Source organism: Plasmodium berghei, assembly GCF_900002375.2.
Source record: "Plasmodium berghei ANKA genome assembly, chromosome: 11".
In the NCBI taxonomy this organism is placed as follows: Eukaryota; Apicomplexa; class Aconoidasida; order Haemosporida; family Plasmodiidae; genus Plasmodium; species Plasmodium berghei.
Genome location: NC_036169.2, coordinates 1111051 through 1128006, shown reverse-complemented (window position 1 = coordinate 1128006; position 16956 = coordinate 1111051). Strand labels below are relative to the sequence as shown.

Sequence of the window (16956 nt, the reverse complement as noted above, 5' to 3'; positions counted from 1 at the left end):
TTAGGAAATAATATATTATGTTTTCTATATTATTCTTTCCATATTTTGATTTTTAAATTAATATTATTTTAAATTATATTTTAATTTAAGAACAATTCTTCAAAATAGTGTTTCTATTTATTTGGTATCAGTAGTAAATGATACTTCCTATTTTTTTCAATTTATATAAACTGTTTATTATAATTTTTTATTGTTTTTATTCTTCAAATTAACTAATTCTGTTAAACTGTCATAATAACATTTTTTTTTTAATTTTCTTTTTTCTTCCTCTTCTTTTTTTTCTTTTTCCTATTAAAATGCAAAAAAGAAATATATGAAACTTATTTATTATGCTTGTTTGCATTTATTTTTTTTTTTTACACATGAATAATAGTATATAGTACATTGAGTTCACTGAGTTCCTTTAATTTTTCCGCTTCTTTTTTTCCGATTTCTAATTGTTCAATTTGTTTCTTTTTTTTTTCATCCTTAAAAAAAAAAGGAACACATAAATGAGTAAAATAAAATATTCAATAAAAAAATAAATATAAAGCTGATATATATGTAAACAAAAAACAAAATAGATATGTAACGAAATAACGGTATGATCATAAATAATTTCCATGTCTACAAAATATATTAACCATTGCAATAAGTCTGGCTTCTTTTAATTCATTCATTTTTTTCTTTTTATCATCTTCTTCGATTATTCTTTTTTGCTCATCTTTTTTTTTTGTTTCCTTTAACCACCTTAAAAACATATATTGAATTTGCATATCCAATGTCAGTATGTTATCCAAAAATAAGAATAAACAAATATTCCCAATAATATATTTATGTAATAATAACATTTTACTCATTTTTTTTTTTTTTAAGATTTATATTATTTACTTTATTGCTTGTATTTCATCAAAATGGGCTTGTAGTTCTACATTTTTTTTTTGTTTCATTCTAATTGCATGAATTCCCATTTCTCTTTCTTCTTTTTCTTTTTTCAATTGTTCGTCATATTCTTTTTTCCTATTTTCTATTTCTTCCAAATATTTTACATACCTTGATTTTAAAATAAAAATTAACAAATTTTAATAATGAATGATGGAATTATTTTTTCCTTTTTATTTGCACAATTTTTTTATATTTGTTTACTCGGCGTCTTTTCTCTTTTCTTCTTTTTTTAGTTCTTTTGCAACTGTTAAACATAAAATATGTATAGACATAAAATATGTATAGACATAAAATATGTATAGACATAAAATATATATTATATATGTGCGTAATTATTTCTTTATTCATGCTTGAGCTTACGTTCAATATTTTTTTTGTTGTTCTCTAAAATGTAATTTTGTATAACCCTTTGGCTTTCTAACTTTTCTTTTTTTTTTTCAAGATCATCCATTTTATTTTTTTCAAACTGTTTCTGCATTAGCTTTCCTTCGATAATTTTCATTTGCTCTTCTTTTTGCCTTCTTATCTGTTAATCCGATTGTTAATGATAATTTTTGATAACATATACTTCATATAAAAAAATTTAGAAAGAATTTTTTTTTTATGTTTTTTTATACAAAATTTTCCTGTATTTGATTTCTTATTATCAAGGCACTTTCTTTGTTTTTTAAAATACTTTTTTCTTCTTCTTCTTTTTGTTTTTTTTCTATTTCTGACAAATAAGCTGTTTCAATTTCTTCTCTTTTTGATGATTCTTCATCAATTTTTCTTTGTTGTATCCTGATTAATATATATTACATTTTTTTTGAAATATTTAAATGGAAAAAAATATATTATATAAATAGTAAAATCAAACAAATGTGTCCATTGTCTAAAACGGGAAATATATTTTTTTTTTGTGTTTAACTTTTTCTCTTCTGTTTGTTTTTTCAGCTCTTTTAATAAATCTTTATCATTTTTTATAAATCGTGGATTTTTTTTTTTTATTATTTCCTATGATATAAATACAGAGAAAATAAATATATTATAAATAATAATCGAATAAATATCTAAATATAAAATATGTCTAAATTAAATAAGTTCCCAAGTATTCTCAAATTTTACATAGGAAAAACTTTAGCAACTTATTTCTATGCATTGTATATTTAAAACAATTATTTTTTTTTTTATTTAAATGCATATATATTTTTATGTTAAACTTTCAAATTATTTTTACTTTGGTTTCTATAGGATGATCTTTTTTTATATTTTTAAATTCATCTTGATTTTGTATAAATTTTAAAAGTTCCTTTGAAAAGAGGAAAATAATTATACCACAATATTATTATGGTGCAAGATTATTTAAATTTTGACAATTTCATATTTTTCATTTAAAAATATTATATATATTTATATACATATAATATGTATGTATACTTCTCTTTCTGTTGATGTATCATTTCCTTTTTTTTGATTTTCTTCGCTAGTCATCCATTTCTATACATTTAAAAGGTTAAACAGGAATAAAACATTCAGAAATGCATAAAAAAAGTTCAAATTAAATTTATGAATAAAATAGTAAAGGAAAACATTTGGATTATAATTTTGGAAAATATGTAGAAACTGTTGTATATATATGAAAATAATTTGTTTTAATAAGTCTATACTTGTTCAATTTTCTCCAAATCATTACTTATTAATTCATTTTCCTTTTTTTTTTTTTTTTTTTTTTTTAACTTTGACAAACTATTATTACTTAAAACCATTTCCTTTCCCTTTTTTTATTTTTAATAAGCCTTTATATATTGGCTATGAAAAAATATGCAAATATATTCAAAGCAGCTAAAGTTCCAAAATTATGTACATTCTAAAATAAAAATACACACTAATCAAATGGAAAATGGGTTTTATTCTTATAGTATATTTAAAACATGTTTAGCATCAATAATATGAATTCTAAATCAAATTAAAAAAAATAAGCAACCTTTCTAAACTATAGCGATATCCATAAATATATTGTTATATATATGCATATATTATCTTATATATATATAATAACGCGTAAGGCATATAAAAATAATTCAAAAAATATATATAACCCTTAAAGGAGAGTACAAAAGTACATAAAAAATGGAATTAATTTATTTTTCCCTATTGAAAAATATAATGTCTTATATATATCTAACTTTCATTTTGAGGTATAGATAGTGTTACTAAAAAATGGAAAAATAAAACAAAATAAATATTTAGTGAAAAAAAATGATAATTCTTAATCCTTGACATTTGTGCATTACATGTGCAATATATTTATTAACACGATAATAGTTATTTTTATAAATATAGAAAAAAAAATATAAAAAAATATTATTATTTATGTCTTATACTAAAATTTATATTTATATTTTTATTTTCAACTTATTCATCATTTTATTCATTTATACATTCATGAAACAGTTTAAGTTACTTTTTAAGATATATCCAAAAGTTATTTCTCTATTTTTGTATTAACGAATTTTTCCATCATATTAAATAGTCTATAATCTTAAATTTTTCAAAAAAAAATATTTAGCATTGCTTAAATGCCGATTTAAAAGATACACACATACAAATATATATATTTTATCCTCCATATTTATTTTTATAATGATATAAAATAGGGAAATAAATTACATTTAAAAAAAGTTATTTCATAAATTCAGTTTTGAAAGTATTCACTATTACCAAAATATAGTATATTTATATATATATAACCATATATACAACATTAAAAAATTGAAATACATATTATATGCAAATCATATATAAAATATTTCTTTTAATTATTTTATTAAAAACAAAAAAAAATAGCAAGCCTTAAAAAGGTAATATTGTATAAATAATAAACAAATAGGAAATAATTCGCAAAAATAAAAATAATTATAAACATTTACGGACATTTTTTAAATGTTATTTTCTTTTACACTAGTTGTTATTAAATTTTTATGACTTTTTTTTAAATATAAATTATAAAATAACATAGAGGTTGTAATGGGGCCAATTCCACCAGGGACGGCCGAAATATGTGAAGAATTTTTTCTGCAATTTAAATCTACATCTCCAAATATTTCATAATTTTTAAAAAATTTCGATAGTTTATTAGCAAATTCAAGTTTTAATTGATCATTTTTTAATAATATTTGATTATATTTATTTTTAAATTTTTTCTTTATATACTCATTTTGATAACTACAGCTATCTTTACAAATATCAGTCTTTTGAAAAGACATTCTATTTACATTTCTACATTTTCTTTTATTTTGAACTTTCTTTTGTTCGTATACTCTTTTATTTCTATATTTGATACTAAAACATGTTCGTTCACATAAACAAGATGGTTCAATCGGAATTGTACTTTCATTTATTTCTTGTATCTTATTTTCAACTTGGTTAGTACATAATTTTTTTTTTTTTTTTTTTTTTATACGGCTTGTAGATATTAAATTGATACCTAGATCTAAAATTATGGCATTTTTTTTAATATGTTTTTTCTTTAAAACATTAAAATATCCAATACCAATTATTATAATATCGGAATTTTTGATAATATTTTTTTTCAAATTATTTTTGATGATAACATATTTTTTGTTACTCTGTATATGCTTATTTATATTATATATATAATTATTTATAAATTTTCGAATTTTATTTTTAAAATCATGATCATCATGGACATATAATTTTTTTTTCTTTTTTTTTTTGTCTATTTTCATAAAAAAATAAATTTTTCTTTTTTTTTTTGCGTCTTTGTTATATCTACAAATAGTATATCCATTGACTGCATCATAAACTGTTGTAGAAATCCCAATTTTATAAAAAAAATAAAATAATGTTAAAAATATATTTATATTATTATTAAGAATTAATATTTTTTTATTTTCTATCTTAATATTGTAATATTTAATAAATAAAATAATGGAATGAACACAACAAGGTATATTAAACTTAGTAAATTCATTTAAATAGTTATAAATTTCTGTATTCATATTTATGGATATATTTTTCAAAGGTTTGTTAATATCCAAACTACTGGAATTATCTCTATAATAATTTCTTGATTTAACGATTGTCTTTTTAATATTTCCATTATATTCTTCTACTTTATCTTTTTTATATATATATTCACAATTATTTGTCAATATATTTTGTATACAATATATCAAAGTATATTTTTTATTTATTATAATGAGCATGTAATAGATAAATAATAGTGACTGAAAAATCAAAAAAAATAATTGTACCAAATATATAAAATTCGGAATATGTGTTATTGATATAAAGCGTTGTGGATATATACATTCATTGTCAAAACTCCTAACATCAAATATGTTTTCTTTATTTAAAGTTTCATTTGTATATGTATCATAAATGTTGTCTCTCTTTTTACAATGAGGAATATAAGTATATATATTAACAAAATTTATATTTTTTTTATCGTTATTTATAAAATTTGTGTCTAATCCAAAAAATTGTAATAATGATTTCTTAATGTTTAATACTTTAAATATTGCATTATTATTCGAAGCATCAATATCTTTTTTTTCGCTAATAAATTTTGACACATAAAACTTGTTTATATGAAAACTTAAAGGTGATAAAATTAGAATTGATGTATTATCTCCTTTTTTTTTATTAATTTTTTTTATTAAATTAATTAATTTTTCTTGAGAGTATTTCTTATCTATTTTTACTAGTATAAAATTTATATCCAATTTTAAGTATATACTTTTTTTTAATAATATATATAAATAAGAATATGCTACCACATTTTTTGAATATATAACATACAAATTTTTCTTTACCTCAAGCTCTATACCATTTTCTAAATTTTCCTTTTTATAATTTTCAATTTTTTTTAAAATAAGTTGATCAATTTTTTCTGATATTGGAAGCCCAATAAGCAACTCAGGCTTCATTGTTAAATTGTTTTAAATGGTAGAAATTACAAAAATCAAAATTCATATTTTTAATTAAAATTTTTAAATAATTTTTTTAAGATAACTCCTGTATTATCAAATTTATTATACACCCTTGCTAAGGATATATGGTCTACCAAAAAACAAATAAATATTGTATAAAAATAAATAAATTAATAAATTGATTAACGAAACAGCAACTTCATTTTACTTGAAAAATTTATTTTTTTCCAATTAAATTGGGAAATATTTATTCATAGCCGTTCATTATATTCATTTACTTGATAATGCGTGACATAAAAGGAATTAGCATCCGATTAAATGTTTAATTTGCTTCGTTTTTTTTTCACATTTTTATACATTTAATTTGTTGCCAATTTCTATAAAAACTGTTGACTTTCACGCTTTGAATAATTCCACTTTAATTCATTTCATTTTATTATTTAAAAAAATATAGAGAAAAAATTATGAAACAATGAAGTGCAATATTATATATATGTATTCGTCGATGAAATCGCGGTATAATTTTATTCTAAACATTTTTGTTTTTTTTTAACTTTTAAGGAACCTATTTTATGTATATGCATATAAGGACTTATAGTACCCATGTTTATTATTTCCTTAAATTTTATTTAGCGTAAATACATTTTTTTATATGAAATCAAATAAGAAATATTTAACATATTCTAAAACGCAATATGCATATTTGATAAAAAAAAAAATTTTTTTTTTATGCATTGTTCAGAATATATTTACGCAAATGCTATAGTGTTACTTCAAACACATCATAGTTGTATACGTGTGTTCCCATATAGTCCTAAAAATATAAAACTATTGTTATTGTTTTAAAATTATTCAATATTATTTATTAGTTTTATGTAGAATAAAATAAAACATACACAATGTTTGCATCATTTATTGAAAATAAAATTGATAATTATATGAAGGATAATGTAAAATTGAAACTTCAGCTAGCTCATTTAACTTTGTAAAAAAAATAAAAATAAATAAATAAATAAATAACCAAAGGCGAATGGGTGGCATAAAATATATACATTTTTATAAAACAAAAGGGTACATATTTATATCCCTACGAATACTATGCAAAAATATTAATTTCATAAATACAAGTATAAAAAAGTATGCACACACATATCATGCATATATTTTATTTTATGAAATCAATGAATCGCAGAGTGTCAATCCTTTCGCATTACAGCATTGAATTATTAAAAAAAAAAGCATTAATAAATAAAACGGCCATAAAATAATTTAATTCGGTAAAATTTTTTGTTCCATATAATTTTTTTTCTTATGTGATTAATGCCAACACCGTTTTATAAATAAGAAAATATATATATTCTCGATTGATTAACAGGTGAAAATTTATTGGCTCAATTTTCTGGTCTTATTCAAAATTTCCACTGAGTTGTTTGGCCATCTTGTATTAAAGAATTTCAAGTTGTTATTATGTGAAACATCATAATCAACTCCCTTTAAAAAAAAATAAGTAATCGCTTTTTCTGGTATTTCTTGGGCATCATATAAATAAAAATATTTGTCTTTTGGTGGATCAGAAAATTTTTGCTCATCAATATCTTTTTGCTTGATCTGCAAATAAAATGATTTAAATTCTGAATATAATAATATATCTAAATCATTTACAAAACCTTGGAACATATTTTTATATTCATCTTTTATATTCAAGTCATCAATAAATCTTGATATAAAATGTGATAATATATATTTATTATCTTCTTTATCATATTTTTTCCACACTTTATTAAGCTTTTCTAAATATAATTCTTCACTTGTACATCTTGAATTTTTTATATTTAATGAAAATAAAACAGTATAATGATTAGAGCTGCTAATAACCCAAATTGGATATATCGGATATTTGTAAAAATTACCAACTTCACAATATTTAAAAGCTTCAAAATCTGTTAATAATCCTATTAATGGTCTTTTATTTATACCTTTAAGTATTATATTATTTTTATTAAATGATGAAGAATTTTGTATATCCATAATATTTTGAGAATTTTTTGAATCATTTCCATTATTTATTCCAACAGAATATGAATTATTACAACTACTATTTCCTCCGTTTTCATATGTACTTACAATATCTACATCGTTATTTAAGAATGTGTTTATGATACTATTATTATCAAATACATTTGAACAAGCTCGTCCTGTTAATAAAAGATTTACTAATTCTTGAGAGCAATGCCCATATATACCTATTAATGGATGATTTATATCATCCATATCATCTTTTATATTATTTATTCCTCTAGTTAATATAACTGAGTAAAGAAAAGATATGACACCAGTTGAACTTGAAAATATTATAAAATGTTCCAAATAAAAACGAATAACATCTTTTATACTACTAAACTCTTTATAATATATATTTATTTTTTTTATATCTCTTATAATAGATTCATCACTATTTTGTTTGCTTAAAAAATATGTCAAATCATAACATTCTGGTAACAGAAAGGCAATAATATAATATGACTTATCAGTACATTGATATAATATATATGCTAGTGATTCTACTAAAGAATAATATTTTAAATCCCGAATATGTTCTCTAACTAAATATAAAATTTCATTATCATTTTTATTCATTTCTTCATCATTTTTTTCGGAATATGTTTCCTTATTATGTGATGGTTCTATATTTTTAAATTCGCTAACTTGTTTTGTACCCAAACTTTTATGTACATCATTTGTATTATCATAATGTATACCTTCCTTTTGTCCGACATTTTTCGAATCCTTAGATATGTCTTCTTTACAAATATTAGTTGTTTTCAGTTTGTTTTCTTTGGCTGATTTATTTTTATCGGTATTATTGAATAACATGTTCATAAAATCATTGTTAGTTTTGAGAACATTGAAATAATCATTTTCCCATAAAAAATTATATTTATAATTAAAAAGTAAAACTATTATGATATATGACTGAATACTTGAAATAAGTCCACAAGGGCCACTTAAAAATTGACGAAGCCCAAAGTTTATATTTTTATGATCATAAAATGATATATTATGATTACACCATTTTTGTATATCCATTTTATTTGAATATTTATAATTATTAATACCAAAAACTAGATTATGTAAATTGGTTGCATCTTCAAGTAACTTCATTTCAGTTAATAAATAATTTACATATACATGATCATTTAAACTTTTACTTCTATTACCCTTTTTTAACCATTTACAATAATCTTGTGTTGTATAATTTATATTTTTATATGTTTTTTTTATTTGTTCTAAGGATTGGCACGATAAAGAAGAGGAGCTACTGCAATCGCTTGAATTTTCGTCACTATCATATTCATCATTACTTGAATAATGTGAATTTTTTTTTCCTTCATTTAATTTTTCATTTCTTTTATGTAAATTATTTATATAATCTTTTATTATTACATATATATTTTTATAATCTTTATATATTTCTTTCCAAAATAATTTATTATCAATTATATCTGTTTGATTTTTTGTTGTTTCATAATTATTACATAAATAATATGTAATTTTATCAAAATTTTTTTTTGCAATATCATAATAACTGTCATTTAAATCGGATTTTTCTTTCTCTGGATTTTTTGTATCACATTTTAAAATGGACAATCTTATTGCTTCTTGCAGCAATTCGTCATTTTCATCATCTATATCTAAGTTCTGTGAAATGGATAGTGTTGAAAAAAAAATTAAAAAACGAAATAAATTTATTTTTTTTTGAGAATATGAAAAAAATAATTGAAAAAAGATATATATTTTTTATGACTTGCATAAATATCACTTGTCGAACATCCATATATATGCATGGAAATGTAAACACAAGGATGTATATATAAATGTGTGTATTTTCACACTGATTCATTATCTATGTTTTTTATTATTTTAAGATTACAGATTGGTTATTTCTTTGCTGAAAAGCATGATATTCCTCAAGGGACAAGGCTATGGTTTTTGAAATTTCTTCTTCTTCTTTTCTTAAAAGTTCTTCATTTGTTTGCATTTTGTAAAGGTTCTTAAAATAAGGATTTATATAAAAAATTATTAATTCTTAAAATTTTAATTATCTATATATTGCGGGTATTGATAATCACATTTTTTAAGTTATTTAACACTGCATTATTTCGAACACTTCTTTTCTTTTATTTATTCTTCTAATTATCAATATTGCTGCGATAATTAGTTTTCTTATTTTTATACTTTTTTTTAATACTTTTTTTGTGCTTTTTTTTCTTTTTTTTCCTTTTTTTCTTTTTTTATTTCCTTTTTTATTCTAGGAAGGTTTAAAACATCGTACAAAGTATCATATATATATATATATATGTTTATTTATATATTTTTATTTTTTATTAGCCCTTTTGTTACCATAATATGCATATTATGATATAGTATGGCTCATACATACGTGTGCATGAAAAAACAAAGCTTTCATATAATCTCTACAATTTTAAATAATTGCAGCTTTTGACAGATTTAATAATATGGAAAAAAGTAAAGTATATTTAGTGAATTAATTGATTGAAAATCTTAAGGGATGAACACACATATACATATATATATATATACACTTATAAATAAGCATAGCTACCAATTATAAATGCATACATATATATATTTATACATATTTATGCATATATATATATATAATATATTTTTATCATTTTAAAGAGGGGGAGAAATATATAAAACACATTTCATAAATATGTGCATGCATAAATATACACATAAATTAATAAAATATATTTTATAATATAATCATATTTAGTTTATTTGTAAATATGTAGGAAACAATTATTTGTATTTTGTTACAGTGTCAATGTAGCATTTTGCCACAAAAAAAAAATCAATCGCATTTATATAAATAATAAAACTTAAGTTTTTTATTTTTCGCCTTCCAATAATTTATAAAAAAAAATTAATAAAATAAAGGACGATAACAAAAAAAGAAACAAAATGAAAAAGCAGTTATATATTGGGGTTATGTCCATTACGATATATATTATGTGTACATATCTTTTAATAAATTTACCAAAAGACAAAAAGTTGTATATATATTAACCTCCTAAAAAATGTAAAAAGCATAAATTTATGTCTTATTTATTCAGTTTTTTTTATAATTCTACAAATGTATAATTATATGCTTTTTATCAAGTTATACATTTTTAAATATTATATTATTATTTTTTTTGTACTATGTCAAATGAAATAAATTGCAAAAGAATTTTTTTTTTGAACAAAATATTTTCCACTATTTTATTAAATCCCAATGTAAGGATATGGTTTATTTAAAAAAAGACTTTCATAATATTTATCAATTTTTCCAGGTTTAATAATAGATTAAAAAACAATTTTTTTTTTAATTCTTTAATTAATATTTTAAAGCGAATAAAACATTACACATGTGTAAATTATGGAAATAGGGTGAATAAAATTAAGTTAAATGAATTTAAATAAAAACATAAAATTAATCAACGCAAAAAAATTAATAAAATATAAATAAAAATTATAAGAATAATAAAAAAAAAAACATAAAATTGTACAAATAAAATATTGGGGCATATACAACGAATAGGAAGGTTTTTCTTGTATATATTTTTATATGGAAAATGAGCATCCTTCTATAGGCTACTTGATTAATGAAAAAAAAGTAAACCCTGAATAAACAAATGAATAAACAAATGAATTGATGTTATATATGGCCCCAGTATTCACTTTCACATTCCAATTGAACTAAAACTGATGGATAACCAAATTCTTCTCGTCAGCACTAACAATCGAGTTATTTTGATCATTATTATAAAACCAAATAGATGATAAATATTTTAATTGGTTTTCATTTTTGATAGTATATATGGGTGATCTGTTTAATCTAATATCATATATATTAATAAAACCATCATGAGAAGATGACAAAATATATAATTCGTTTTTATTTGCTTCTAAAGAAGTTATAATTTTATCATGGAAATAATATTTATTTCCATTTAATGTTATTACATTTTTTTGGTTTAAACAACGTATATCAAATAATTTAATAATAGATTGATCATCAGATATTACAAATAAATTATCATTAATAATATCACTTAATAATATAGATTTATTATATGAATATGAAGTAACTATATCTGTATGTATTGTATCATAAATATTTATATTACTATTTAATGATGTACATAAAAATTTATTATCATTTAAAAATGATAGTGATGTTATAACACCCTCTTCTTTATATATACATTTTTTGGGTGTTATTATATTTTTAATTTTTCTCTTATTATTACTGTTTGTATTATTATTTAATTCTTCTAAAATATGATTATTGTCATATATATTTATTTTGTTATCAGTTCCTCCAGATATAAGCAAAGAATAAGATTTATTAAATTCGATACATTTTATCATATCCTCATTGTTTCCTAAATATATTTCACTTTTTAAAGATATTCCTTTATCAGTTTCTTCATTTAAACAAACTTTCATTGTACCATTGAATAAGCCAATAACAGATTGATGCATATTTTGAAAATGATTATTACAAATATCGTCATCACTTTTGGGAATATATTTACATACATTAAATGAATATATTGGAGTATTTGATATCATTTTTTCATCGATTTTATTAAAACTTTTTAAATCATAATATAATATATTTCCTTCAAATGTGCTACAATATAATATATTTTCATTAATAATCATTTTTGATATCCATTCAGATATATTATCAATATGTTTACTTGTTTTTTTTTTTAAACATAGAATATATTCTATTTCAATAGTTGACTCTGATAATATATTATTTTCTTCTAAAAATTCAGAAATAGAAGATCTTAATATTTTTTTATTTATTAAAAAGTCAAATGATATACTACCATCATAATTATCATCATCATCATTTATATTTAATAATTTTTTTACCATTTTTGATAAATCAATTCTTTTAAAATAGATTGGTATTGTATAAGTTGTATTGCCTTGTATTTTATATTTATCATCTGATATATTTGAAGTAAAATATATTTGTATTTCTTTGTCGATTTGAGTTTCATTTTCTTCATCTTTGGAAAAATGTTCACTGCTATCATTACTACTTTCAGTTTCTGAGCAAAGTATTTCATCACTTGCAATTTCTTCATCTTCTGGCATATCATCATTCGTTGTTTTATCTAACTTGTTATTTTTTTTATTTCCCTGAGTTTTTCCCATTTTTTCTCAAAATAGTGTAAATATAGAAAAAATAAAGAATTTTGAGATAATCGTTGCAGAAAAAAATGGAGAACCAGGGATTATTCTTTTCTTTTTTTATAAATCCCAACTTACCGTTTCATGTAGATATATTTAATGATGTTATGCTGTTTTAAAAAAATCCATATGTATATTTTTTTAATGAAATAATGTTATTTTTTATAAAAATTATATTATGCTATATTAATTTTTTTTTATAACTCATCAATATAAAATGTGATATAAATGCAACCTAATTGTTTTCAATTTTTTTTTAAATAAATATATATTATTTTAAAAAAAAATTTAATATATGCATACTAAAGAAGCGATAAAAAAACAGTTATACATATCATTCTTAAATTTTTATATATTATTTTTTTCGCCTTTTTTTATTATTTTTTTTAATTTGTAAAATTAATGTAAATCAATACAACTTAATTAAATTACATTTTTAAATATCTAATTCACCAACATGCATATAAAGAAAGAGCAACAACATAAAAAAATATTTAACTTATATCAACAGAATGAATAAAAAAAAAAATTACCTACATAATATTTTGCCTTTAAATAAATTTCCTAAACATGTTTGTTCCCTTTTAAGCCGAAAAAATTAATATTTTCACTTTTGAAGTTTTAAACATAAAAGACTTTAAATATCCCCATGACCGTCTCAAATATACTATATGCTTATATTATATATTTTTATTTAGTTTATTTTTTAAGGTATAGCATTGTGAAAGAAAATATAATAGATACATATATTAACCTTAATAATTTATTTGCTATAATAAGTTTATATACCTAAACACACATAACTTTTTTTTCATTAAACAAAAAAAATAAAGATAAAATAACAGTATATTGTAATACAACAGATTATTATTTTCTAAAAATTAAATCTTACAATTTTTTACATAATTTTAATATAAAGATCATAAAAATATTCACAATTGTATAAATAACACATTTTATAATATATATTTATTTATAGACAAACAATACAACATTATAAATATCGTATGTATATGCATATATTTATACACATATATATATGTGATGAATTTTTTAAAGTCTTAAAACACTTCAAGTTAAGGTTAAATAATTGGATATATACATTTTCGCTTGTATATATTAAATTATAACAATTTCCATATCTTTTTTAATTTTTTACTTTTATTTGAGTATCACCAAATTTTATTTATGGATATATTAAGGAATTGGAAATATACATTAAATATTATTTGTCTAACTATTATAAGGTTGCAATATTATATTATTTTATAATATATCATTTATATTTTAACGTGAAACAATTAAATAAATATAAATAAAAAATACCTGAACATATATTATAAACAAATTTATTTATATAATATGATTTTTTGTTTTGATGTTTTAATATTATACATGCATTTAATTTACATGGTGCATTGTTAGACATATTCAAAACAATTTATATTTTTATTTTCAAGCATAAATAAAAATATGCAAATAATTATTTCTTGGTAATTTAAAAAAAATAAAATAATTCAAATACATAAATGTGTACTTTGCAAAAGTTATATACAAAAAATATTGAACATTACAAAATAAAAACGAAAAAAAAATATATTAAAATTTTTGGATGTAATACCCATAAAGAGGAAATATTAACATTTATTATTATGTGCGTATGCGTTTTCCCTTTTATTTATATATATTATATATTTTTTTTATTTGTTTATTTTATTTATTCAATAAAATATTGTATAGTTTTCACAATGTAGTTTTAAATTATTATTTTGATACAAATTTATATCTTTTAATGAATAAATTATCTTGATATTTTATGATACGCTTAAACTTTTTCTATTTGTTTGATTTTTTATAATACATGCATATATCTATATACATGTTTTCACGACCTTGTTTGTTTCCATATATAATTAATTATCAAATTAGCTGAATATTCCAATAATATACAACACACGTTATTATCGGTTTTTTTTATTTCATATATAAAATAAGTAATAAAACAAACTATTATTTTGGGATTGTTACATGTCTTTAATATTAGACATTATTTATTTCTGCATTATACATATTTTTATTGTAATATTGGTTTGAGTTTTTTTGAAATACAGATATATAATTCTACTAAGCAAATAAATATTATTATTTTTTTTATTTATGCTTTATTTGGTACGATATTTGTTTTTATTTCTTTTTTTTGCAAAATATTATTTAATTAGAAAGTAATATGAATAGCTTTTTTTTCCTTCATTAGTATATGTATGTGTATTACCAAATGAATCGTATTTCCGAATTTTATTTTTAATATATAAATGCATTATAATATAACCACCTTATAATACGGATATATAGTCACAGGAATATAAAAATAATAATAATATTCGTATAATATGAGAATGATAAAAAACCTAAGAATATTTATTTCACCCATTATATGGGTTATATTATTAATACAACAACAATTAACAAAAAGTTCCTATTTAGACATAAAAATATTAAATGATGATTTTTTTAATGATTTAATGCAACCTATGTTTACAGGAGTGGGAAATCATTTAACTATTAATGATAATTATAAATTAAATAAAAGGAATAAAAAAAATAATCCAATTCAAGATGATATAACTATATTAACAAATATGCTAGCCGAAATAATACCTGCCGCTTATTCAATTTATTCCTTAGATATAACTGAAGAATTAAAAAAGAATAAGGGTAATATGACAAGCTCAGATAATATAAAAATTATAAAGGGTAGTAATAAAACCTTAGCCAATGATTATGTGCATTTTCTAAATTTTTATGATTTTGTGAATATATATGATAAAGAAATAAATAATGCTATTTCAAAGAATTTTAATACAATAAAACCAATAAAAGGGTGTGAAGAAGATATAAAAAATCACAATTGTCATAAAGATAATGTATTAAAATGTATTACTTTAAAAAAAAAAAATTTATCAGAAAGATGTAAAAAATCTTTAAATAATTCTTTATTATATTCATGCTCTGATGTTATTAATAAATACTGTGACGATTTTTCAAAATTTTCTATAGTTCATAAATGTTTAAAGCAAAATTATAACCATTTAAATAATAATTGCATAAATTTATTAAGTTATTATGAAAGCATAATGCAAAAATTACATAAAATAAAAAACAAGCCCTATAATAATCACGGCCACTTCATTTTAGAAAAAACAAAAGAAAAAGATAACACATCACACATTAATGATATGTCATCTCCAATTTCCGGTGTTGCAAAATTGAATAATAACAATAATAATCATAATAATAAAAATAATATGCTTAACCATGATTTAAATATTCCTGTAGAAGGGTTTTCTGAAAAACTTAGAAAAAGGTATGGATATTATATACATCAACCGATAAATTATAGTAGCATATTAAATTTTAATTTCCCAAGTTATCAATTTAAATACTTTTTATATTTTATTGGGTTGTTATTTTTTTCATTCTTATTATATATATTATTCATATCCATTAAAAAATATAGTATGGTTGACAAAAAATACATATTCAATAAGCGTGATAATTCAAAAATAATATAGCCAAACAATACGATAATATCTCAGAAAATTTTTATGAATATATAAGTAGGAATATAAATAAAATATTAACCTACAAAAAATTGAAAGTGCTTAGAAATATTGCGAAGAAATAATAGACACTTTTTTAATTATTTCTTTTTGTTTCCAATTTTTTCACCAAAATATATCAGTCTATGATTGAACAATGAAATGATAAAAAAAATTAATTTCTTTTAATATATTTTTTTATCCTATTTCAATTTCAA

At 20.0% G+C, this 16956-nt stretch overlaps 5 protein-coding genes across 5 annotated transcripts; 1 reads left to right on the top strand and 4 right to left on the bottom strand.

The window, feature by feature from the left end:
* Positions 1-177: 177 nt before the first annotated feature.
* PBANKA_1129600 (TPH domain-containing protein, putative) lies at positions 178-2669 on the bottom strand (the record flags this gene model as incomplete). Its single annotated transcript, XM_034565847.1, has 11 exons — positions 178-288; positions 384-467; positions 624-729; positions 871-1032; positions 1126-1168; positions 1285-1450; positions 1542-1704; positions 1832-1917; positions 2141-2212; positions 2341-2400; positions 2571-2669. 11 exons carry the CDS (start codon positions 2667-2669, stop codon positions 178-180), a joined length of 1152 nt encoding a protein of 383 aa, XP_034422503.1.
* A 1173-nt stretch (positions 2670-3842) lies between these two features.
* Positions 3843-5855, bottom strand: PBANKA_1129500 (bifunctional methylenetetrahydrofolate dehydrogenase/cyclohydrolase, putative; the record flags this gene model as incomplete). The annotated part of the gene is made up of 1 exon (XM_034565846.1): positions 3843-5855. One exon carries the CDS (start codon positions 5853-5855, stop codon positions 3843-3845), a length of 2013 nt encoding a protein of 670 aa, XP_034422502.1.
* A 1386-nt stretch (positions 5856-7241) lies between these two features.
* PBANKA_1129400 (conserved protein, unknown function) lies at positions 7242-9897 on the bottom strand (the record flags this gene model as incomplete). Its single annotated transcript, XM_034565845.1, has 2 exons — positions 7242-9557; positions 9790-9897. The coding sequence occupies 2 exons, from the start codon at positions 9895-9897 to the stop codon at positions 7242-7244; spliced, it is 2424 nt and encodes an 807-aa protein (XP_034422501.1).
* A 1727-nt stretch (positions 9898-11624) lies between these two features.
* Positions 11625-13103, bottom strand: PBANKA_1129300 (ribosome biogenesis protein YTM1, putative; the record flags this gene model as incomplete). Its single annotated transcript, XM_034565844.1, has 1 exon — positions 11625-13103. The coding sequence occupies one exon, from the start codon at positions 13101-13103 to the stop codon at positions 11625-11627; it is 1479 nt and encodes a 492-aa protein (XP_034422500.1).
* A 2426-nt stretch (positions 13104-15529) lies between these two features.
* On the top strand, positions 15530-16711 carry PBANKA_1129200 (conserved Plasmodium protein, unknown function; the record flags this gene model as incomplete). The annotated part of the gene is made up of 1 exon (XM_034565843.1): positions 15530-16711. One exon carries the CDS (start codon positions 15530-15532, stop codon positions 16709-16711), a length of 1182 nt encoding a protein of 393 aa, XP_034422499.1.
* Positions 16712-16956: the final 245 nt, after the last annotated feature.